At 41.1% G+C, this 27,001-nt stretch overlaps 1 protein-coding gene across 2 annotated transcripts in view; it reads left to right on the top strand.

Moving 5' to 3' along the window:
- Nucleotides 1-27,001, top strand: part of LOC144786124 (acyl-coenzyme A synthetase ACSM3, mitochondrial-like) — a 413,227-nt gene that overhangs the window by 326,045 nt on the left and 60,181 nt on the right. For both annotated transcript variants that reach the window (XM_078665090.1, XM_078665091.1), the window contains exons 11-12: nt 9,796-9,923; nt 23,579-23,678. In XM_078665090.1, coding sequence (XP_078521216.1) covers nt 9,796-9,923; nt 23,579-23,678 — 228 coding nt within the window. The remainder of the gene's footprint in view (nt 1-9,795; nt 9,924-23,578; nt 23,679-27,001) is intronic.

The raw sequence follows: 27,001 nt of genomic DNA, 5'->3' as shown, positions 1-27,001 counted from the left end.
ATAATAATACATTTCCTAGCTAATGTAATGGAAAGTTTCAATTCTATAAGGACTCGGAGGCGAGGATTATGCCTTCTTTCTTCACTTTAATGAACATCAGCGAAGATACAAGAACACTACATTTCCCATGAAACAATGGGAAAAATGTAGTCAAACAAAACACATGGTAACAACCAATCACAGAATATATCCAATGTCCAATCAGTGCTCAGGCAGCCCCCCATAGTCCATCAACAGTGTCCCATCTTCCTCTTTCGGAGCGCGTAGGCACCTTCTCCTTGCTCTTCAGGAATCCTGTTTGTTGGAGTCCGAGCCTGAGGACAAGGGAAACAAATTACCAGAGGAGCACTGAACAGCCATCACATGCAAATCCAACAGTGCAGAATAAGCCAAAATCTCAAAAATTGAATGAATCATATTACTTACTGTCATACATGGAGGGATTTCCTCCAGGAGAGAAAGGGCGGGATAATCCTCGCCTCCGAGTCCTTAATAGAATTGAAACTTTCCGTTACGTTAGCTAGGAATTTTTTTATTCTATGTCAGGACTGGAGGCGAGGATTATACTTGTTCAAAGCTTGCCCACAACCAAATGAGCCATGTTCAAGATTGGTTTAAAATAAAACCTCTTGAACTTAGAATCTGAGGACCAGTCGGCTGCGTTGAGGATATCCTCCAAACGCGCCCCTAGACTGAAAGCCTTCGAGGCCATCGCTCCTCTCGCGGAGTGAGACCCAAACTGGTTAAGGCTAATGCCAGCTTCCTGCATCATCCAACGAACCCATCTAGCAATGGCCGGTGAGGAAACTGTTGTATGCTGCTTGTGTGCTTCTCAGCACGCAAGCTTCTTAGAACGTAGAATGTTCTATTTGAGTTCTGTGATCAGTTGGAGCTGGACTGTGCCTGTGAGCAGTCGGTGGTTGTTAAGCTGTTCCATCTGTCTGAGAATAAACTTTATCCTGGAACATAACCTTGTCGTGGACCTTCTATCTTTCCAACATATTGGCGACAGTGGGAGCGACCTTGCAAGAATTCAGGATACTCAAGGAGGAACAGCGTTCACTTTGTGCTCCGGTTAAAGTAAGATTTTCATACTTGTTAATTGTGCCTTGATAGCACCAGCGGCTGCTTAAGTACATGTGCCTTGATAGCACCAGCGGCTGTAAAAACTTTGTTTATTCTATTAATTGGGAACCTTTTCAAGTAATTTCGAGTGTAAACACTCCTGCGTTTCTGCGGCAGTTTTAAATCAGTGCACTTGATGGCACCCGCGGCAGACAATTAACATACAAACCACGGCAAACGCTTAAAATACAATATTAACGTGGGAGACTGTGGATTAAAATAACGTCGTTATTCTTCAAAATAATGGTAACTTACTTGAATGGGCTCGAGCACCTCGCCTTTCTTGCTGCGCAATCAGAACGTTTGAGGCTCATCATTCCCTCTGCTTCATAATCGTCAGGCATATCCTTCTCTGAGTGATCGTCACAGTTGCAGAGCATTGTGGGAGTGACGCTATCACGTTTTCTCACGTTTTCGGCCATCTTAGTTTGGGAGAATTTGTAAAGCCGGCGGACAGCATGTTTTAAAGAACATTTCTGTCTTAGAAACGTTTTTTGTTCTGGGATTTTCTCCGTTTCAACAATAGTTTTCTAAAAAGAAGAATATTAGTTTTTCTGAACAGCAATATTTAAAAAAAAAAAAAAGATTTCTTTTTATATATACTTTAAGAAATTCAAAATGTATTACAGTTATAATAGTTTATTAACAAATAAACTATTCTACTTATTAAAACAAATTTATATTTTTGGTCAACAGTCATGGCAAACATTATGGTTCCACCGCATTTTCTACCAGTGGCAGGTGATCCCAAAATGGATTGGGATTTGTGGTATCCCATGTTCCTGGCTTACGTCAGTGTTCTAGAGGAAGATGGTTGTTCGTCCAAAAGGAAGTTAGATTTATTACGGTTGTCTTTAGGTGGTCAAGGCATCAAGGAGTTATCAGATTTGCCTCCCTTGGAAGATTCTGACTCTGAAACTGATGTTTTTGAAATTGCTGTCAAGCAACTTACCATTAGATTTGGAAAAAAAGTCTACACTGTAATGGAACGTTTTAAATTTTATTCAAGAGCACAAAAAGAAAACGAGTCCATTGAGAATTATATATCTGCGTTACGTGCTTTGGCTGGATCTTGTGCCTTCGACACTATCAACTATGAACAGGTTCTTAGGGACCAAATTATGATGAAGACAAAAAGCAAGAAGATACAAGAAAGATTGTGGTTAGGAACTGAAACTTCGCTTAAAGCTGTGGTTAACATAGCTAAGGGTATCGAACAATCAGAGAAGTTCGTGACTGAAATAAGAAGTCAGAGTCAGGGTTTTTCAGTCAAGATCCAAGAGTCTATACCTGAAGTTTCTGTTGTCAAAGGTCAAGCTTTTCAAAAGAAATCTGTTGTCCCCACTTTAAAAAAATAAGGTTTCATGAAAGAAAATAGATTTAATAATAGACGTACATTTATTATATGTTATAGACGTGGAAGTTTTGACCATGTGGGGAATTTTAAAAGTTGTCCTGCTTTAAATAGGATTTGCGTAAAATGTAAAAAAACTGGTCATTTTGGGAAAATGTGTCGTTCACCTCAAAAAGTAAATTGTATTTCATTAGACGAAGAAGAGTTTGATGCAGAATTCAGTGAGTTCAACTGTATTTCATGTATATCTTCTGATGATTGCAAAAGTTTTCCATCTGCTTTGTTTTACATTGATGGAAGGGAAGTTTCCATGTTAGTGGATTCCTGTGCATGGTATTCTATAATTGGGAAAGATATTTTTGAGGAATTGTGGCCCAATAGAGAATTCACGTGTCCTGATATCAAACCTGGTAGTTATTCGGGCCATAAAATCGAATTAATTGGTTTCTTTTGGGCAAAGGTAGAATTTAAGGACAGGTTCACTCAAGCTAAGATCTATATTGCTAACAAAGGGGAGTCGATTTTAGGTTGGCCCCACCAGAAAGAGATGGGCATCAAACTAGAGCCTAATGCTTCACCTCCTGTATATATTGACCCGAATATCTCATGGCCTGTTTGCATTGTAACCCCTAGTGACAATGAATTTGTAGATAACATTAAAAAAGATTTCCCCAGTGTATTCGATGAGAAATTAGGTGAATATGCTCAATTTAAACACAAAATCATTCCTAAGGACAATGCAGTACCTGTAAGGCATAGGGTCAGAAATGTACCTTTGGCATATCGTAACAAATTGAAAGGTATTCTCGATGATTTAGTTAAATCTAATATCATCGAACCCATCGAGTCTTCTCCTTGGGTTTCCCCTATTGTTCTTTCTTTAAAGGCTAATGGCGAGCTCCGTTTATGTGTGGACCTTCGCAGCCTCAATAAAGAGATATGGACTGACATGCATCCTTTACCGAAAATTAATGTACTAATTTCCACCCTCTCTGGTGCGAGTGTATTCTCCACATTAGATCTTGCTAGTGCATATCACCAAGTAGTTCTACATGAGGAATCTAGGAATCTAACAGCTTTTGTTACTCCTGAGGGTATGTTTCGCTATTTACGTATGCCATTCGGTCTTGCGAGTGCCGCATCTGTTTTTCAACGCTTAATGAAGGAAGTGTTGGAGGGCTGTAAGGGTGCCATTGCATTCCAAGACGACATTCTGGTCTTTGGCAGTGATGTTGTGCAACATGATAAGAATCTTAAAGCTGTTTTGGGTGGGATACAATCAAAAGGTTTGACTTTAAAGTTTTCCAAGTGCAAATTCAGACTAGAGAAGGTAGAGTATTTGGGGCATGAGATTTCCAAGGAAGGTATTAAACCTAAATTCAATCATATTGCCAGTATTTCAAAAGCCCCTGCCCCTATCAATAAGGATCAATTGTTTTCTTTTCTAGGTTTAACTGAATATTTTAGCAAATTTGTAAGAAATTATGCTTCTAAAGTGTCTTCTCTTCGAGTTTTACTTAAAAAAAATGCAAAGTTTTCATGGGGTAATGAACAGCAACTGCAATTTGATGTGTTAAAAAAGGAAATTTGTTCTGCACCTTTCTTAAAACCATTTGTTGTGGGTAAAGAATGTATTGTTTCAGTTGATGCATGCAATACTGGTTTGGGGGCAGTTCTTATGCAGAAAGGCATTGGTGAAGAAAGTATTATTTCGTATGCTTCAAGAACATTGAAAGGTGCTGAGTATAACTATTCAACAATTGAAAAGGAATTATTAGCATGTACCTGGGCAGCCCAGCATTTCCGACAATTTTTGTGGGGTACTAAATTTGTGCTCAGAACCGACCATAAGCCATTGGTGAGCATGTTAGCTGCGGGTGGTGGAAGGATTTTGACAGCTCGTTTGGCCAGGTTGGCGGCCAAATTGCAAGAGTATCGATGCACCGTGGAGTATATTCCTGGTAGACTCAATGTGCATGCTGACTGCATGTCCAGATTAGCTTTACCTCATCAGGATGATGAACATTCTGATGAATGTGACGTAGCCTACACCATGAAAGACATAGATGTTGATGATTTAAAAGTTATCAATGAAGATATTTGGGTGGAGGCTATGTCAGAGGATAATATTTTGGGTTTGGTTAATACCTATCTGAAGTGTGGGTGGCCCGAAGAAAGGAAGTTGTCAGGCGATTTGTGTTCATTTTTCAAGGTTAAGGATGAACTTATGTGTTCTGACAACATTATCACCAGGGGTGACAAAATTATTCCCCCTGTTTCAGTCAGGGAAAAATTGATTAGGATTGCTCACGAGGGCCACATGGGCATGTCTACCACCAAGAGGCGGTTAAGGGAGTACTATTGGTGGCCCTCTATGGATGCTCTTGTGGATAGATGGGTCAGGAATTGTCAACCCTGTTCCAATAGTGACAAAAGTGTGAAACCTTTGTCCTCCTCGATCACTCGTATTGCGTATTCGGAAGGACCTTGGAGAAGATTAGGGATTGATATCATTGGTCCTTTAAATGTGCCTGGGTGTAAAGAGGTTTACGGATTAGTTTTAATTGACTATTTTTCCAAATGGCCAGAGGTTAAAATTGTTGAAAGAATTACCTCTAGTCAGGTCATTGATTTTCTTAACAACGTTTTTAGTCGTGAGGGTCTTCCTTCCGAGATTATTTCTGATAATGGAACGCAGTTTATTAGCAGTGAGATTGAAATATTTTTTAAAGAACATGGTATTTCTCACAAGAGGGTTTCCAATTATAATCCTCAAGCCAATGGTCAGACCGAGCGCTTTAATAGAGTTGTTAAAGAATCCATTCAGTTAGCCGTTAAGAATAATTTGAATTGGAAAAAAGCATTATGTGCCACTTTGCTTACTTATCGCATCTCACCCAATTCTGTAACAGGGTGTTCTCCTTTCGAATTATTAAGGGGTCGCAAAGCTGGATCAAAGCTGTTACCTTGGTGGTTAAAATCTGATGACTCTGCTGTGTCTGGTTTTAATGTCAAGAAAATGAGAGAACGTGTCAAAATTTATCAAGAGAAAATGGGTAAATGTTCTGCGGAAAGGGTTTCACGCCGCAAGGTCAAAGTTGGTGATTTCGTGCGTGTGAAATTTGGAAGTTCACTTGCTAAGAATTGGGCTAAGTGGTCGGATCCTGTTAAAGTGATTGAAGTATTCAGTAAGGCTGTACGTGTTGAAGGGGGGAAAATTTGGAATTTTAGACGTGTGTCTGTTGTTAGATCTGACAAGTGAATTCTAAGAAATGTTCTTCTCATATTTATGTTGAGGATAATGATCAATTGTTTTTGGATGATTTCAATGCTATGCAAAGCTCACAGAAGACTCTGCCTATTGATTCTGATGTACCTGTTGTCACCACTCTTGGTCCACAGGAGTTTGTCAACAACACTGATGTTTTGTGTGATCATGGTGTTGTCGAATTTGGTCCTGTTGCTCAAGATGAGTCTGTGCAAAGAGTTGCAGATTCTGTACATAGAAGAAGTTTACGTGTTTCGCATCCACCTGTAAAAATGAATGATTATGTTTGTGCTTAAGTTTTTTTTTGTTTTTTTTAGGGGAGGGAGGTGTGTTGTATGCTGCTTGTGTGCTTCTCAGCACGCAAGCTTCTTAGAACGTAGAATGTTCTATTTGAGTTCTGTGATCAGTTGGAGCTGGACTGTGCCTGTGAGCAGTCGGTGGTTGTTAAGCTGTTCCATCTGTCTGAGAATAAACTTTATCCTGGAACATAACCTTGTCGTGGACCTTCTATCTTTCCAACAGAAACCGCCTTAAAGAGTTTCCGATGCTAAATGAGGAGTTGCCTTTCTCCAGGAGGACGGAACTCCTCCGTCATTTCCTCATAAGCTTTGAGGCAACGAACCACACAAAGCTTCGGGGAATCCGGGAACTCAGGATAGGAAATAGACCTAGTATGGCACTTTGTGCGCCGAACCAAAGTAAACGTAACCCCATCTGGAGTAAAAATTCTGTGAGAAATGTCTAAAGCCTGAACGTCTGACACTCTTCTACAAGAAATGAGGCACAGAAGCATGGACTTATATGTATATCCAGCCCCTGAAAAAGGGTGTGGAGCTGTATCTTTGAGGGTAGGTTATTACTCCAAAGAAACAAACAGTAGTAAGATCAGCACAACACAAGGCCAACCACTGATACTGCAACACCGTCAATAGAAAATAATGGAGGAAGTGACTTAAAAGAAAACCCCCATAGGAAATAACGGTAAACAAAATTATATTATTTAAAATGGTTTAAAACATGAATAAAAATTATTTAATGTTAAAATAAACCTAGAAATAGCACATACTTATTATTTAATTATTATATATGCTAGTACCCATTAATTAAAAAATTTATGTGACAGTTTTATATTAAAATATAATTAAATTATTATGATTAATTCTATAAATCACTTTTAATTAACGCATAGTAGAAATATTGTATTTTACTCTAGGTGGCAATTTATTTTTTAATTTAAACTTCAGAAAAATTAATATTTAACTTAATATATGTAATTGAAAAAAAATGTAATTAAAAATTAAGCTAATAGTGCTATAGTATTTTTATGTTGTTCTTCATTAAAAAGTGCGCCATATCCCTAAATAAACATTTTTTATATTACTGTCACCCTTGTCCAGGTGCCTTTCTGGTGTTGCAGTGCAGAGTGAAAGCTACATTTTACCTTATTTATTATAATGTTGAATAAACTTTGCCCTATACATTACTATAGGAAAGTCTCGATCCCAACTGTGGAGCCTACCTAGGTACGGTAAAAAGTTAAAATGTTTGTTTAGCTCAAACAAATTCTAAAAATATTTTTATGTCAAATATTAACTTAAATTAATTTTATATATTTATTTTAAATGTAGAAAAAGTTAAAGATTCTACAGTAGTATTAACCTAATTTGCTCGAAGTGAGGTTATAGCACTGCAAGGAATGTGACAAGGCTGACCTCCATAGCCCATGGCCATGACACACAAACTGGTTTGTCATCAACTGAAGGACTGCATGAGTCTTGAATGCTTGCAAGGACTTCCGGGCAAAGATATCCTCTGTGCCTATCATATCAATGCTGATTGTGTGAGAAGCCTTCAGTTGGCGTGTCTCTTCTCAGCAGAGGGCTCAAGAAGGATCTGTGCCGCGAGGCCCCGCTGGCTGCTCAAAGAGGACTAAAGTATCTCTGCTGTGGTGAGAAACAGGAACTGTTTTAAAATAACTGAATGCTCTACCTATCACCAGGGGTAACCTGCCCCCTGTGCACTTGCCCTAGAACAAACCTAAAAGGGGGACTTGATTAGTACCAAGGAGGGACAAACCGTAGAAGGAAGTAAAGCGGGCCAAGGCCCAAGACACAGTAGCCCAAGCGCCAGTAAAGTAATTGTGCCTGTGTGTATTAAAGTACTTTTCTTTAACAAAGTAAAGCACTGAGTTGGACAATCAGTTACTGCAGAGCTAGGTATATTTTGAGTTTTGAGTTTGCAGAACCCAATGCTACCTCCCTGAGCAGCCTGTGACTGCCCGCCATTGCTACCACTCAGAGTGAAGTTCTGAGGGGATTGTACTTTGCCCCGTTTTGAAGACCCATAATAGGGCAGGATATCAGGGGCTTACAGCCCAGCCTCTGTGGAGTAGACCCAGTGCCTCATACTTACTCTGTGGCCCCCTAAATGGGGTCTGACATATGTTAATTTTATTTATAAAGTACTACATTCAAATACGTTTCTGGGCTCCATGAGAGACAGTAAATAGTAAAAGTTTCTGAGATGACAGGAAAAGAACGCTATAAGTTAAAAGGGCAAGTGCTTGCCAATCACCTGAAGGAGGCAACTTCTGGTTTGGGTGAGGGTTAAAAAAGCCAACAGTTTGTCTGGCCTGAGAGTTGGGAGGCAATGGAGTGCAAACCTTGAGACAAAGAAAGCCGGTCATTTTGTGAGGACAGACATGCAAAATTGTCATAGCCTTAAACATGACTCGTGTATGAACTGGCAGTCAGGGGAGCAATGTAAGCACAGGGGTGATGTGCACTCTACTGGCAATACCTGTCACCACACGGACAGACATGTTTTGGATGAGCTAAAGCCTTAGGGGAAATTGTTACATGTTTTGGATGAGCTAAAGCCTTAGGGGAAATTGTTCAGAGGCCGAAAGTTAAACATAATTTGCATAATCCAGTATTTACTGGATAAATGCATTTACCACAGTGTTATATAAGTTTGCCTTCGTGAAGATCCTAGGTTAGGCAAAGCTTATGCGTTCAACTCCTGTAGATCCAGGATAATCGAAACAACAGAGAACAAATCCTGCGGTTTTAAACTCAGAAGAGATTCGAGGGGCACATACCCACAGGACAAAGACACCACTTCATATTTGGACTAACAGAGTAGCCTTTTTTATAGGAGTTCAGTAAATAATAATGCAACAAGTTTTCAGTAGCGAGGTGAGGTTTATTCGCTGTAGAGGTTGCGCAGGAGGAGTGTCAACATTTCTGTCTTCTATACATCTTCTTAGGGAAGCTTCTTGCATAAGCTGTTCCACATGGATACCACCCTGACTCCTTTGAAACTCATAATGTACATCATTGCTAAAATCATTTAATGGTATAAAAAATCAAAAAATAGTATACATTTATTATTTAATTATTAGATATGCTAGTACCCTTTAACTTAAAAATCAGTGTGACATTTTCATATTAAAATGCAATTCAATTACTTTTGATTAATTCTATAAATCACTTTTAAGAATTATTAATTCAAAATAAGAAAATATTGTATTTTACTTTTAGGTGGGAATTCATGTTTTTATTTAAACTTCAGAAAACTTACCCTCCTGAATCCTTTGAAACTCATGATGTATATCATTGCTATAGATTTTCTGTGTATGGTTACCTTTCTGATTTCTCAACTTCATCTGGATTTTGTTTAAGCTTCAGTGTAAAGTGCTCTAATGCACACAGGCCATGATTGAGATATATAAAAATACATAAATATAAATTGATTATTCCACAAAGAGACAGGCAATGTGGAGGACAGGCACTGTGTGCAGTGTAATGTGGTACATTGAGGGCAGCAGAGCAAGCACATGTGGTGAGGCCAAATTTGAGCTATTAAAATGAGAGAAGCAGGCTAATACCCGCTGTTGTATTTCATGCAAGAATATTTTTGGATTTGACTCTCTGTATGTTTTTCAATATTGCTCCACGCTGAGTGTAATACATCCTAATACTCTCTGCTGTTAGTTTAATGGTGTGGAAGTTGATGATCAATTATTAAATGCAAAACCTTCCTATAGGATGATCCCCAGAGAACTGATGCGACAATCCGTGGGAGTTTTTATCTAACAGGAGACAGAGGGGTTAAGGACGATGATGGCTACTTCCGGTTTGTTGGAAGATCCGATGATGTCATTATAAGCTCTGGGTAAGTCAGCCCCGATTACCGCTAGATGATTAATATTTTAAAACATCCAATTAAGCATGAGGGGTTATATTATATTGGTAATTGATGCCTATTTATTTGAAATATTACTCCGTGGTTACAAAAGTTATTAATTTGTTTTGAAATTCCAGAGGCTACAGAATTTACAGTAAAAATAAACTAACGTTTATTTCACAATACTGATGTTTTATAAATCCTATTTAGGCGCCGCCTGATGTAAGAGTCGGCCTCTGCTAAGGATATCATTTATTCACAAAAAATATGGTAAAAAAAATATAGATTGGCCTACATTTTGTGTGAACATAGAAAAATTTATTTGGACTGCTAGTTTAGAGCCCACACAAGGGACTTCAGTGAGAGCTCTTATGACCAAAGGAGGTTTAAGTCTATTCTCACCCAGCCTGATACATTTAGAAACAAAGACCTCGCCATTATTGCACATTTCAATATTCAGTATATATATATATATTTTTTTTTTTATTCCCAATTACTCAAGTAAAGCGATCACTCTGGTTATTTCACCAGCAGTTCTTTTATTTGTGTTCAGTAACGCATTTCGCCTGACACAGTAGGCTTGTGTGAGCAAGCCTGCTGTGTCAGGTGAAAAGTGTTACTGAATAAAAATAGAAGAACTGCTGGCGAAATAACCCCCTGAGTGATCGCTTTACTTAAGCAAATGGGAAAATTGAGGTCCGGCGCGCTCCGCCAGCAACTGGCGATCCAACTGCCGCGGGTAAGGAGAGACAGAAGGAGCACAAACAAAACTGGGATATATATATATATATATATCTTCAAAATAACTCGGCAAGATCCCCACCAGAGTATCCACGGCACAGAGGGAGTCCACAGCAGTTTACTTAAGGTATTTTTTTTATTCCTTTAACACCATCAGTGCAAATCAAAAAGGACAGTCGACGCGTTTCGGCAGATGCCTTCAACTATATATATATATATATATATATATAATCAAGCTCCCATGTGGAGCAAAACGCGTCATGGAGGGCACTAGTCCCTGTTAGTTTTATGCCGACTTATTTATAAATAAAGAATTCTCACTGCTTACCACGGAGACAGAAGTGGAGGTCGTTTATTGAATTGGGAGTAAGCACGAGGTCCTTGCCTGCTTTCCACCGTCCTTGCATCTCTGGCGGACAGGACTCTGTTTGATATATATATATATATATATATATCAGAAATCCTTCAGCAAACTTCACTCGTACTCTCTCAGGAAAGGAGTCCAATGACACAATTGCTGAAACACAGCAAAAAAAAAAAAAGTGTGGAATAAACCTGTGTTCCAGCAATTGTGTCATTAGACTCCTTTCCTGAGAGAGTACGAGTGAAGTTTGCTGAAGGATTTCTGATATATGATCACCGGCACTGTCCGCCGGAGTGTTCGCCACCCCTCTTAGGGTCCCAGTATCTCGGCAGGAGCCTTCTTGTGATATATATATATATATATATATATATATATATATATATATATATATATATATATACCTGACGGGAGTGTTGGACCCAAGCTAGCCCCAGTGCCCATCTGCCCTCTGTACAGCATTGGTTGCGCGTTTGTGACAGGTTGGGCACAGGAACTGACCACCGGTAAGGCCCCACAAGTCATGCTGTACAGTGACCAAAGCATGTACAGAGTGGGTAGGAATTCAGTACAAGATTTTAAAGAAATGAAATTCACTGGAAAAACACAGTTAAAAAACGAGTAATATCTCTTACCCAAATACATAAAACCACTGAAATTTGCAAGTCATGCCATCAGTGCAATACAAACAAAATCTTATCCTGAGCAAATGTCAATTCCAAAGTAAATCCAGCAGTCCGTAGTTATGGTAATTTCTTTGTTTTATTCCAAACGCCAGAATTCCAAATAGGGAATATCACAGCCAATCATAATTGCCCGGAGCGTTAATTTGGAATATGATGCTATACACCTTTACTCTTGATAGTAACACTGCAGAGCATCATAAAGTCTTCGCTGTCTGGCAAATTAAAGGGAAGGCACCTTTTGCCATACTACCTGCCAATTTTCCTCACCATAGGGCGAAATAAGTGGACTAAGCAGAGACTAAAATCCAATATTCTGTTTTAGGTTCAGTGAAATCCAAATATATTGTTGCTTAACCTATGACTTTGTGTGAGAGTGGATTCCGTGGATTCCATGGTTCCTTTTACGAAAAACATACTCATGCTTCCCTTGTACTCCCTTTGTTAGTACTCCCCTGCCCAACACTTTTAGTATGATGTTGCCTGGGATACCGTATGCATATATTTCCCAACACATTCCCCACACTTGCCTTGGGCCACCAGCCCCACTCTCCTCCTTTCTCTCATCCTTCTTTTTACCTTACACAACCTATCATCCCACTTTCTTTCCTAACTTTGCCCTCCTATCGCAAGTTATGTTGGTTACCACGAATATTGTCTCATGTTGAGGCTCTGCTGAACAAAATCCTGGGCCGCTGTAGCTATACAGACCCATCAACCAGAGACACCTGACCCAGGTTCAGCAGTGGACCATGTTCGTGCTGCACTCCAGGGGCAATGCTGGGGGACTTTTTCAGTGGCCCTTGGGGATGTCAGTGGTGCCTAATTAGAAGGAGATGGGTGGAAGTAGGCCTGAATCCCATGGAGGATGAGACCCTCCCCCTCTGACGTGAGAGTGAGAGGGGATTAATTGCCCTGGAGGAATGCCAATGGCCTGAAGAGGGCTCACATGGACATTTAAGATGGGGCTATGATGTGCTGACTTTTTGGGTCTGGAGCCCTTCTTCTCCCTGATGCAGATAAATACAGAAGAAAAGTGTGCTGGTGAGCAGAGCTGGGGCTGCACAACATAGGGTGATGTTTGCACACGACAATGTGAATAAGGGTGTGGCATGGCCATGCCCTGTGTATCATATGAGCGCTGGTCCCCCAAGAGAGGGGAGAATAACTGAGAGGGTAGGGTCAAGGTGCACAGCAATGATATTAAAAACAAAGGGGTGGAAGTGTTGGCCCTTTTCCGTCTCTTCCATTAAGACACAGACTCTATCAGATGCAATACCCATATGAACAGTGTGGGGTGGTCCTTCCCGCCTTTTGAGTGCTACTACGTGGCATCTCAATTGCAGCATTTGCCTCAGTGGCTTGATAATACACCCACCCAGGACCAGCTGTTACTGGATGCATGCTTCACGGATGCTGTAATGCAATGTGCATACCCGATACTCATACGGGCTGATAGAGGCACTCCTTACTTGGTGTTGCTAATGTTACAGATTTCGGATCAAGTAGCTAATATATTATGAAATGAGTTCCCTTTGGCTTGGAGGCAGTAATTTGAGTATATCCACATCTCTATAAGCTTAGCGGAGAGGTGAAGGCTGCAAGGAAGCTAGAGATTGGGTGTCAACCAGTAAGAGACCTACTAAAGGGAGACACCTTCATAACATTTGAAGAGGGCAGGTGAAGGGTGGGAAAGTTCTTATGTTTGGTAGAACCACAAGAGCTGCAACACTTATATAGAAATGCTTCAGAGGGCACCCTCCCCCCCCCCCCCCCCCCCCGAAATCCATCATAATGACGTCCATTACTAATCAGGTTCATGGTGGAAGATCTGTCTCTGATATGTATTTAGAAAATATTCAAGACCACATACAACACCCACTGACCGCCCAGGGGAGATGGGTACAAGATAATGGTGTGCTGTTTACAGGTGCAGAGTAGAGCTGGATTCTGGGATATCATAAGTGTCTAGTAATGCAGGGTTTCACTTCACACAATTTAAGCTACTACACCACATGTCCCTCATTCTCAAAATTCTAAACAAAATCTACACAACTGGGGAGTGCATGAAATGTCATCAAGAAGACTCATAATTGTGCATATTGTACACAATGTCCTCTGGGGGTGGAATATTGGGGGTGAGTAGTGCGGTTGCGAATAGTGCCGCAGAGAGTAACATTACACAATCAATGGCACACTGTATATGGGGCTTACAACCTAAGCCAAAAAAAGGAAAAATCCAATATAGAATGGTCTCCTTTTGTGCTGTTATAATCCCAAAGGAGAATCAAGCTGCGTTGGCTGCAACCATTGGTCCCTCACCTGACCCTTTAGAAAAAAAGGTGTGCCTGAGTGCTTGGTGGTGGAAGAAATCTGCATATCTATGGTGAGAGACTCCTGGTTTATATTAGAGATTAGCCTTAAATGACTAATAAGCTGAATGCAGAAGAGGAAAGAGACAGCTCTCAAAGTACCCCCACCAATCCCCCCACTGAATGTGAAATGACTGAGTATCTGAAAGGGTGAACAGCTGACTGAAGGAATGGCAATAAAATAGGTGTATGATGGGAGCTTCACGTAGAAGGTTCTTGATAGACAGTTACCCACACGCTGCCCTACTCTTGCCTGTACAGGTTACAATGTGCTTGCTTCAGGAAATCTTTCCTACTTCTTTTTCATGATCTAACTGAAGTCCCTTCCCAAAAGTAAGGCAGTTTAAGGTAGCCTGATGAGCCAATCTGTCGAGCACAATTGACTGCAAGTTTGAGTGAGAGATATAGGTTGGTGAGATCACTGTTCCCAGTATAATATAATGCAGCATAGCACATGTTGTGGGATGCATTATTATACAAAAGATGTCCATGAGTAATATCACGATACCCCTGGAGTGCTATTAAACCATGCTTAGTCCAATTGTGTATGTTTATCCCTGCCAAACAAACCACAGGCTTTCCCAATACAGTTGAGAGTGTAACGTCTTTTTTTCATCCAGGCCATCACAGTGGGGTTCAATCAATCAATGAATCACTCAAGGGATTTTAAGCGCGCTACTCACCTGTGAGGGTCTCAATGTGAGGGGGTGGTGCCGCTCCGGTTCAGCCCAAAAGCCAGATCTTGAGGCTCTTCCTGAAGGTGTGCAAAGTGGGGTTGCACCCGACGTTGGCTGGGAGCTCGTTCCAGGCCTTGGCTGCAACGTATGAGAAGGCCCTTCCACCTGCTCTGGTTCTGAGGATGCACTGGGTTTCTGCTAGGGCGAGGTCGGCAGAGTGGAGGCTTCTTTTGGGTACATGGAGAGAGACTCTTTCATTGAAAATTCGGGTCCAATGTTGTGGAGGGATTTGTAGGCGTGGCTAAGTAGCTTAAATGATACTCTCTTCTCGAACGTGGAGGCAGTGGAGGTCTTGCAGGTGTTGTGTCATGTGCTCATGATGCGGGGTGCCGAGGACAAGTCTGGCCTCAGAGTTTTGGATGGTATGGAGTTTGCGTAACAGGGATTTGTTGATTCTGGCGTTGAGGGTGTTTCCGTAGTCCAGTCTGCTGGTTATGAGTGCGTGGGTAGCTGGTGTCACCTCCACTCCCCAGTATAATACAATCTTCTTTAAAATGTATGTTGTCTCTCAAATTGCTGCGTCCATTGCCTATACTATAAAGTCAAATGTAGGGAAGATTGAACTTTAGTCAATGATCTACAGCTTAGGATGACCCACAACTTTTCTTCTACGAATAACCACTGAGGGCCAAAACATATTGATATATACTAGAATCGTCTTTATCTGAATCTACCAAGTGTGGTTTCCCACCATTCTGCACCTACAGCAGAGGTAATCCACTCACAAGGGAGGGTCTCAGGCTTTGCAGTAGACTCACATGTAACTAAGTTCCCTCGGGCCCTAAAATACCCCACACTCTTGAGGCTCACTGCTCGAGTTGCTGAGCTTCTTTGTACTCCCCCATACTTACTTTCCCACACATGGGCCTTTCCTGGTTCTGTGGTGCACAAGCCATTAATCTAGTCCCATAAGAGGAAATACAAAACTTTACCCTTCCGGAAGGATCTGGAGCCATACATGGAAGAACTTCATGTTTTTGATTTCCTTTTCCAGACGAGCCTTCTTGACTACATAAAACATTTTCCTCAGTCTCTACATGGCTTGAGTCAAGTCAGAAAATAGATGTAAAATTCCATTCAACTTGGAGATGTCTTATTTCTTGTGTTTTTTTATGGAACGTAGTACAATGCAGTTAGTAATCACAGTGCAGTCAGTCTACCTGTACCTTTCTTGTAGAACCAGAAAAATGTATAGATGATTCTAATGACAGGGAAACCCGGAACAAGTTCCACTTTTGGAACGAAGCACGTGTCGGCTGTGTTCACATTTCCTCATTGGTTTGGCCAAAACCCATTATTAAATAAATCATCCTTGGTAACTTCACAATTCTTTCTTAACAAGGAATATATGTCTTCAATTGGATGCAAGAACAGACATTACCTATGACTTGCAATTTGGACCTAACTTCGATCAAGCACAAAACTAATTGTGGTTTTCTCAAATTATTTTAAAGAATTATAAACTGTGGGGCAAATTTATGTTAAAATGTTGGAGCGCTGAGCTGCGCCACATTTGACAGTGCAGCGCTCTGACATTTTCAAAACGCAGGGATGCGCCATATTCACAAGAATACGCCACACCACTGTTTTCCCAAGTGTTGGTGCAAAAAAAGCTGCCTAGTGCCAGCGCAGGCACCCTGCTGCAATGTTGCAAGGGTGCCTGCACTGCAGGGATGATTGTTTATATGCAGAAAGGGACACCTTCATGCACATAAACAATCTATTAGGGTGATTTGCACCTTCAATGTGTGCTGGAGAATAATTTCTTCTTGTATCGCTATTCTAATGCTTGGCATTCCATGGCATTACTTTTTGGTTCTGCCTCACTTGTAAATCTGGAGCAGCATCAAAAAGCAATGGGTGTTGTGGTGGGACGCCCACAGCAACGTCCATCGCACGCCCCTTTGCTGCAGAGGACTGCAGCAGAAAGGGGCATATTTACAAGGTGGTGACACAGAGTGCTTAGCGCCACCTTGTAAATATGGAAAATGGCGCTGTGCCACATGAGCGTCGAAAAAAGTGATGCTCCGGTGGGCCTGAGGGATGGTAAATATACCCCTCTATGTGGATACAAAGACTGTTTTGATATTGGAGTAGTTTTCATTAGGCTTAATTAATTGGACTTCACACATGAAACCTTGCTTTTCTCGAGTCACCTATACGAATATATCATGTGAATTTGTGTTACTAGTGTATATACCATTGTATTACCTTAGAACTACAAAACACAATTTTTAATGCAAAGTACACCATTGTTCACACTTGATTTTGTGACAGTAGTATATATCGACCTGTAGGTGTGCTATCAAGATTGCTGTTTATCTTTGTTACACAATTCACAAATCTACTAATTTCAAGTGTGGCTGGAAAATGCATGCGCTTAGACTCCAAATCCTTATCATTATTTGCCATTAACACAGATTGGCGACATAAGGTTGGTGCATCGGACGATATACCTCCATTGCCATATTTCTGTAGTTGATTTCGGTTTTTGAAGTTTTCCCAAAAATGTTTTGCAGAGATGCTAATCGGCAGAGCGGCATTTGATCTATGCTTCAAATTTGCATCTTTTTGCGATAGGTGCTAAAGGATGCTCTTAATCCTCCACTAGAACTCCTGAGATATTCAAGCCTTTCCATACACAGCAATAATAATGGCCAGCAATTCAGTAAGATAAAGACAGATTAACAATGCTATTTCCATGTGGGTCTTACAGGGGGGTTCCAGTAGACCAAGTTCACTTCACTATAGTGGTATAGGATCACCACCATGTTGAAAATTGGTTCCGGAGTTATTCCACTCACTAAGTCTTCAGCCAACTACATCTCCTTGCAGTTTACTGGTGAGGTAGTGCTTTGGAGTTTGAAAATGAGGCTTCAGAGCAGGCTCCCACAGAGGACCAAAGATTCGACTGCACTTAAGGAGGCTCTGGGAACAGTTCCCCAGATTAAGATTCAGATGGATGTCAGGGTAGATCTCTGTGCATGTATTGCAGCAGGTGAAGCAGGTAGTATTCCCTAAAATCCACAATGATTCAAGGGACCTTTGATTACAAGAGTATCTGGCAGGGGAGATATCAATAGATAGAAACCAACACAACCCACAGTGGTTGAGGTTTCATAATGAATCTATGGTTATTTTTGCTATTGAATGCATGATATAGCTATCTAACCCTCCCGTGTGCTGAATGACGTTTGCGGGATGAATTAAAATAGCTCTGGTGGAAGTTTCATCTCAAAATAATTGGCGATTGGATTATGATTGCGTTTTTATTTCTATGCAGTTAAATATATCAAAGCATGTTATTATATTTATTGTAGATGTGCCTTCATTGAATTGATAGATTACACTATATAAACAGTTCTTTCCATGACGACTGTGCTTGGGAAAATGGTCGAACCCACCAAAATCCTGTGTTGATGTTTTTATTATGCTTGAGTTTATAGCTCGAGAAGTCAGGGTTTGCTGTAGCTTTTGCAGTAGAGTACATGTACGTTTTAGTATCTGAATAATAGACCAGTTGTGTGTGTTATGTTCAGAGCTGTTCGAAAAATGTACGAGTGCTGGAGGGCCGGAGATATTAAAAAGCTATAGAAAACCAAACTGTTTTATTTTGATTACTGTGACTTATTGCAGAGATTGTGATTTGTGATAACTAAAAACTGTTTTACTCATTGTACAATTGTTATTCAGGATCTTCTATCACTGTGATTTAATCCACTGTAAAGAAATATCATTATATAAGATTGGATTACAAGGATATGCTGTTTTCTGTAAATTATTCTGACTCTACCTTTCTTCAGTTTTCATCAGTAAGTCCTGGGTGGGGTTTTAAAGGTCTGGATAGTATGTCTTTTGTAGGGACCCTTGAACCAATACCTAGCATGCCCTCATGTGTCTCAGTCCCTTTCTTTCAGCCAAGACCCACAATATTTGTGGAGGTCAACAGCAGTCTATTTTCCCAGAACAGGACATCTCTTGGGCAGTAGGCCACTCCTCATTAGACTTAAGAAATTCCTCACCGCTCTTTGGAACAACAGGTCAGATGCTTCATGTGGGTCATGGGGCTACAAAGTCACAGAGACCCTCATTAAACCAAAGGTAGACAGCAACCTTATTTTCATACTAGCTCCATAGTTTCCAGACATGACATAGGAAGTCTCCCACTGATCTGTCTACTGTGCATGGATCAGAAGAAGCTGGATCAAGTAGCAGCGCGACATAAAGGCTCAGCTTTTAGTCTTTGATGAAATTCCCTCCACTGCCCAGATGTGCAATTAGGTCTTTAATCACTTCTGGCAAGAAAATTATAACTAGACTGTCTCAAGTAACTTCTGATCAGAGTGAGAAAATTGAAATGTGATTTCAGATTTGCAGCTTTGGTCAAAAATGTATTCCTTACAAAAATCATTGCACAACGAATACATTTGGACACATTTCTATTAATGAGATGTGTTTGCATAAAACACCCTCCCAACACTGGTGCCACGCAAATGACCATATTATTAAGCAGATGTCTGACGACAAATATTACAGAGTAGAGCTGTTCAACATAGCTCGAAACCAAACATCTGCTGCCTCCCCCTAAATTGACGGCCTCAACTGAAAGATGCGAAGAAGTGCTAACTTCTTCTCCGATAAAATCGGCAAAATTGATCAATCCTTCATTGTAACTACGACCCCTCCCAACTCTCTTCCTACCGCGAACGCTACGCCTAAGTCACCCTCCCTATTAACTTCCCCCCAACTCCTTCTCTCACCTTCTTGCCACTACTCCCCCTGAATCCTGCCTCTCAAATCCACAACTTAAAAACAATGCCATAATTTCCATCCTGGAACTGAGCTTGAAGTCTCGAAAATCATTTCTAAACTCAAACCCTCCTCGCACACTAAAGACCCCCTCCCCCAAAACCTTGTCCGTGAGTTAAAACACATCATGACCCCTTATTGGACTACTATCATCAACTCCTCCCTTTGCTCAGGATGCATCCCGGTCTCCCTCCAACTCGGTCAAATTACTCCCATCCTTAAAAACCCCAATGCTGACCCCAACGACCTGAACAATATCCGCCCTATCACCAACTTCCCCCTGCTTTTCAAAGCCCTAGAATGTGCCCTACTCCAACTGGACAAACACATTGAAACTTTTGACCTACTTGACTCCCTACAATCCAGCTTCCGAAAAGGCTGCAGTACAGAAACTGTCATACTAAATATAGTTGATGACATCCACCACTCCCTTGACAATGGAGACTTGCCTACTTATTCTCCTCGATCTCTCAGCTGCGTTTGACACAGTTAACCATCATGCCCTACTTAACATGCTCAAAGTTCGCTTTGGCCTCAATGGCGCAGTCCACAAATGGTTCTCCTCCAACACAGAACACAACAAATCAAAATCTACAAATGCCTCTCTAACCCACCTCCAGTATCCCTAGGTGTACCCCAGGAATCTATTCTCTCTCCCTCTCGCTTCAACCTCTTTATGGAACCTCTCACCATCATACTTAAACAAGCTGGTATCAATTAACACCTTTATGCTGATGACACACAACTGTATTACTAGATTAAATCCCACTCTGATGTTCTGCATCTTAACAGCACACTGTCTAAGATCCAATCCTGGTTCCACTCCAATCATCTCAAACTCAACCCCAATAAAACGGAAATAATTCTCTTCTCTCCAAAAAACAATCCTCTACCTATCCAATCATGGATCCCTGACCTTAATGCTCTTATTTGTCCGCTTTCCTTATCCAACTCTGTAAAATCCCTTTGTTTCCAAATTGACAACTGCTTAACTCCTAATGTCCACATGAAAAACTCGGCCAAAGGAGCACTCATCACCTTCCGCCATCTTAAGAAACTTAAACCCTTCCTTTCAGCTGACGACTTTAAATTGGTTGTCCAATCTCTCGTCCTCTCAAGAATTGACTGTGGAAATGCTATCCCCTCCGGAACGCCTAAAGTACACCTAGCTCCACTCAAAACTGTTCTCAACCTTGCGGCCAGGCTAATCTCCGACTGCAAACATTTTGAACACATCTCCCAGCCCTTAAATGGCTTCCCATCGAAGGCAGATCCTCCTACAATATTGCATGCATTACACACAAAGCCCTTCATCAAAATGCCCCGTCGTATCTCACTAATAAACTTAACAAACAAAAAGAAAACCACACAATCTCGTTCTTTCTCCGGAAACGCCCCTTACATTTGGAATGCCCTCCCAAAAGACCAGCATTGTAACCCCTCCTACATCAGCTTTAAAAAAGACCTCAAACTGCACCTCCTCACCAAATATTGGGGTCCATAATCCTCTCCATTTTCCACTGGTCCTGCTCCGCCCGCCATTAATGCTCTCCTCCTTCTCATGTCACTGAACTAAATTTGTTTACATAGATCTATTTCATTCATGTAGATAGCCTTCTGACATTTGTAAATTGTATTTAATCTATTTGCCCTTTTTAATTAACCCTGTTTTTGTTTTTCCATGTTATAAATAATGGTGCTTGCCAGTACTGTTTACCTGTATCTATTTCATTTATGTAGATAGCCTTATGAGATATGTAAATTGTACTTATGCTACTTGCCCTTTTTATTCTAACCCTGTTTGTTTTTCATGTTCTGAATAATTGTTCTATTCCTGTACTGTATCCATACTCTTGTAAAGTGCTCCGATACCCTTGGGTCTACCCAGCGCTATATAAAACCTTTTAAATAAATATCTTGCTACATGCCCTATATAAACATGGCCCAGATGGACCTTTTATTAATTTAAAATATAGTGTACTGGTTATTAATATAAAACACCTCAATTCGTCACAGTGCAGACTTACAAAGTGTCTGACAAGTCCCATACTAACAGAGTGTCGGGAAACACCATCCTGGCAAGTGTATAGGAAGGAAGGCCAAGTCGGCTTGTCTCAGAAGACAGCCTGGTACAAAACCACAAGAATCCAGAAATGTCTGGTTTCACTATGGGGCAGATGGGATTCCTTATAACTATATTTGTGAAATAATATTGCATCATGGAGCCTTGGTCCCAATTGGGATCCACCAGGTATAAAGTTCTGCTTCTGTCAGTAAACACTTCCAGTTTTGCATATGAATGTTATCTATGTATCTTCTGATTGGCTGAAGAAAATAGGTTTAAATATGTGACAGAAAATCGGTTAGCACAATTAATATTAAGAACAAACATTATGCAGGCAAAATGTAAAGATAATCAATAGGTAAGCTTTTATGGGAGAGAAGTCTGCATTTAACTGAGTTTTAGTATCAATACACAGGAAGACCATAAATGATTAAAACATGAGTTTATAAAGTGTTTGCAGACGTCATTGAGGTTTCCTGATCTTATGGAAGGTGATGAATTGTGAATTTTCTGCAGGTATTGCATACATTTGTTAACCAGCACATTGCCTTACCATTCCCTCACTAGCCTTTTTTACCATCCATCCATCATTTTTACAATTGCTCCCAATACTTAAATAGCACTATTAACTTGTCCATCTTGCCCTTCTTCTTATCCTTTACAACATCCAATAAGGGGACGAAAAAAGCATAGGTATCTTCAGGATTGATGTGGGCATATGATGAGAGATTTGGAGGTAATTCCAGGTAGATTTTAGGCAGGTGAGTTTTTAGTCAGTTGAAGAATTCATCTCAGATCAACAGGAGGCGAGTTCCAGTCTTAGCTTGTCAGTACTTTATTTGTTCTTTTTCCTGCCTTAGATTTTTTGAGACCCTCCATGGTATTCCAGGCATTGACAATGTATGTATGCCAACTTGAATTGTATCCCAACTCCTAAGGAAGTCAGTAGATGTTACTTAGCATTGGAGATGTGTGGTTAAACTTTCTGGTTCCAGGGATCATCACAGCTGCTGAATGGTGAACAGCCTTCATATGTGCTAAGGAGGAGCCCAGAGCGCCTGTGCGAAAAGAGTTGCCATAATCCAGCATGAATAGGACAGAGACTTGCACTGCTGTGTGAATGTCCTTGGGAAGCAATCGAAGTTTGAGCTAGTTTAATGAATGGGGGGATGCACATACATATGTGTCCTTGCAGGCAATTTGAGAATTTGTTATTAGATGGATATCGATCCGTAAACCAAGTGATTACAAGTCTTTTAACTGGATAGAGATGAAACCCTCCCTGTAGAGCTCAGACAACCAGCCCATATTGAATGTAAATTCAAGGGGGTGGGTTGGAATATAAATTAGTCTGTTTTCCCCAGATTTCGCTTGATAAAGTTCATTTTGCCCGTGTGTTTGCACAGCTGTTACATTTCATTTTGCCCTTTTCTACTAAAAGAAAGCCTGAAAGTTATCAGATAAAATTACTGGTATGCCGATGATGCAGGAGCTCCACATATGGGCTTCCGTGTAACTCCTGACCGCAGTTTTGAAACGAGAAAAGGCGCAACATCTTATTACTACTAGGCTGTGTATGGGATCCAATCATTTATTTCAGTGTCCTTTTACACACAAAGAATTGTTAGTAGTTTTTAAAAACACTTTAAAAATGGGCTATGTTGAATATCCACATGGGGCCAGTGCTAGTAACTACATACGTTTAGTTATTACAGAGACAAGGTAATGGCATGTTACAGTAAGCAACACAATGTAGCTGAAGGAGAAGTTAAGGGACCAAAGTATTGGGGACATTTGTTCAAGCATTTCCTGTGTGCATGAAAATATACAAATACATTTATATGATTATCATAAAATCTATTTTTTCCTTTGTAGGTATCGTATAGGACCTTTTGAAGTAGAAAACGCACTGATAAAACACCCAGCAGTAGCAGAATCAGCAGTTGTCAGTAGTCCTGATCCCATCAGAGGCGAAGTAATGTAGAACAAAGCTTTTACCTTATTTGCTCTCGGATACTGATGATCTTGTGTGTTTTTGTATTTAGTTCACAACTATTTCATTATGCATTCTTCTTTTTTTTTAAACAAAAGTTTTATTGAGATTTTCGACTCATTAAATACATCACTCAGTACTTATAATCGTTGCTTAGGAGAAGCAAGGCTGGCAGTAAAAGAGGTACAGTTAGTGCCAGACTTGCTTCTCCTAAGCAATAATTATACGTACAAAAAGTGTGTGTTTAGGCACTGCTTGCAGGTTTTCAAAACATAAATAAAAGGCAATGTCATTTACAATGCCAATAACTCAAACTCTCACAAATGAGAGACCTATTGCACTGCAAATGTTGTGTTTCTTAGTCCCGGAGTCTAACATCGAGGGATCTGTGAGCATCGAAGTCTCCTTAATAACAAAGCTGCAGTCCTTGCTGAGGTGTATCGTGCTCGCTGTGGGTGTAGTGTAGTAACATTTGTAGGTTTGGCTTCTGGTAATGTGATTTAAATAAACAAGCAGAGAGGAAAGACAAAAGGGTGGTAATGAGGAGCCGAGAGAGAGAGCCCACGACATGTAAAGGAGTACTGGGAGGAGGGGTGGGGGGCTGGAAATCAACCTTGGGACCGGCTTAAGACCTGGGGTTTAGTACATCAGACACGGAGCCTGTAATTCTGATCCAATCACTACAACTCCCTAACTTTCAATGCGCAGATTAGTCGCTCTGTCACTTTAGGAGGGGAGGTGGAAGCCAGCAGACTTACGTCGGCCAGTCTAACAAAACCACATGGCAAAAAAAAAAAAAGAAACATTGCACCTTGGCATGAAGACACAGTTGTCGCTTTTCATTGCTCTGGCGCAAGCCGCCGCGCTATTTGTTATAAGTTACTCCAAATACGTAGGTACAAATACACAAGGTATCAGAGAGCTTTACATGAGCACCAGTTGCATTACACGGACACATTCGCCTTTTATTAGGCACAGGAAGATGAGGTGGTTTGACCAGAATCACAGGATGTTTGAGCCTCCCACCGGACTCGAGCCTGGCTCCCTAGCTTCCCCCATGTTCTGCGCCTAGGGCTCAGTGGAAGAATGCTGCTGTTGAGCAACGCGCAGACTACTCAAAAGGCGAGACGACAAGCATGCTTCCACACTACAAAGCACCGGAGAGTTGATGGTGGTGTATGAAAGTGCCCATCAATCATTCATTCACTCATCCACGGACTCACTGTTAGGTTCTAGAAACAAAACTGGATTGTATTATGTATAGATGGTCAAATAGTGGAGCTACTCACCCCCGGGAATCAGTTATGATCGTGCGAAGCTGCCAACACTGCAAGTTACGTCTCCGAGGAAAAACAAGTAAATTTGACCGTCCTGTTACGGTTTAAGGGAGGTGGTTCCCCAAGAACGGGACAGGACCAGGGGCAGCATAGAGAATCACGGACTCCCCTGAAAGGAAACGTATGAGTGAGTAGTGTAAGGTTTGGCTGCCGTGTTTAATTGTAGCATCCCTACAATGACGTGACGTCCCTGTCCCCGCGCTGGGTGTCCCATGGCCACAACCCCCAACCTATCCAGATTACAGGTAACGAATCCCAATGTGAAAATAAGTCTTCACAGATTCTAGGGTAATACAGAACCGCTTTCCTCCCGAAGACAACTGTACAGTATGATAACTCCAACATTTAAAGCTATTTCAAAGATTCTGAAAGGCATATTCCAACTAACATAAGTCCTGCTAACTTACCTGATACAACTTATTTCATATGAAAGGAACTGAATTTACAGAGTGCAAACGGATGAGTGGATCTTACCGGGACTCAAACTCATGACCTCTCAGGGACAAACATGAAACTCACGGACCCACACTCGAAAAAGGCATATATATGCCTTATATATTATTAAACACCAAAGTGTCCTGCTCTATCAATCCAATGTTTGTGAAGAAAAAACACAGAATTGAACAATGCCGTTTTTTTAAAGAAAAAACTGAATTTAACACAAAAAAAACATTTCACCTCATGGAGCCCACTCCAATTCCACGAATGACTTTACCTAAAGTTCCACGCCCCCTCCCTGAGTACATTAATGCTCGCAATTTTGCGGATCCATGTACATTTCGCGGACGCATATTAAGAGACCTATTCAGACACAATGAGATCGCCTTTCTAGTAAGGTGCATCCCCATTACTGCTGGGCACAGAGAAGTAAAGACACATTGTTCAGTACCTGTGAAGAAGATATCCCAGAGCCTGCTTCAATCAGTCACAATACTAGAATGTTAGACATTCTTTTAATACAAAACACGATCAGGGCGTCGCTGTCCATCAGACCAATCAGGGAGCCAAAAATATCCATCGAACACGAGTCGAGGACGTTGCCATACAGACGCGCGCCTGCTTTAGCCCCCCTCGCTATGCACAGTACCGCCCCTGGCCCAGTAAAATGCCCAAAATTATCCTAAAGTAGCAATTGAAGCTCGGATACCCACAACTTTTAACAAGCGGCACTAAAAGAAATAAAAAACACGGCCGCGAGTGGTGCACGCGCCACTGCGAGCCATATGTTTTCAATTATCGCACCCGTGTCTGGGCGCGATAATTGAAAACATATGGGCTTTGGTGCGCGTAACAGACACCAATAGGCCAGGGGCGGAGCAATGCGCCCGCCTTTGGCCTATTGCATGCTCTGTTTTTAAAAAAACATGCGCGCAAAGGCCAATCACAGAAGCCAAAAGGGATTCCAGGGTCCGTTTTGGAACCCGCCACAAAAGGGCTCTCGCCCTGCGCGAGCACTGCTGCGCAGTGCAACGCAGGGCGCTAGCCCTATAAAACCTGTCTGGATTATTTTAGATTTTGAGAGTCCCCTTTGAATAGGATAGAGAGAATCTTATTCTGCTACCTCTTGAGTTTCCATATCTTACTGATTCTATGCGAGTCTTCATACATTTAAGTATTAAGGATTTGAACTTCGAACCATGTGCCAATGCCAATTATTGTCGATCCATTACTGTGTGTATTTCCTTTCATCAGAACGGGTATGCTTCAATTCGCCAACCAGCCCCAACTGATATTTGAGTTGAGAGCACTGGAGGATACATCCGAGACAACGGCGCCCCTTCCGGCTGCTTGTATAAGTGAAACATGTATAGTATTGAAGTCACCCCTGTATGATTTTAAAGTCTGTCAACTTTACTAGGAGGTGTGACATTTTCTCAAACAATATTCAGCATCTCTTGATTGGTGTATGCAGAAATTGGGTATTAATTTGGTAGGGTGTGACATCCCCCTCTAACTTAAGAAACACAA

This window comes from Lissotriton helveticus, chromosome 10, assembly GCF_964261635.1.
Source record: "Lissotriton helveticus chromosome 10, aLisHel1.1, whole genome shotgun sequence".
Taxonomy (NCBI): Eukaryota; Metazoa; Chordata; class Amphibia; order Caudata; family Salamandridae; genus Lissotriton; species Lissotriton helveticus.
The sequence above is the reverse complement of the archived record's forward strand: the minus strand, read 5'-3'. Positions and strand labels throughout refer to the sequence as shown.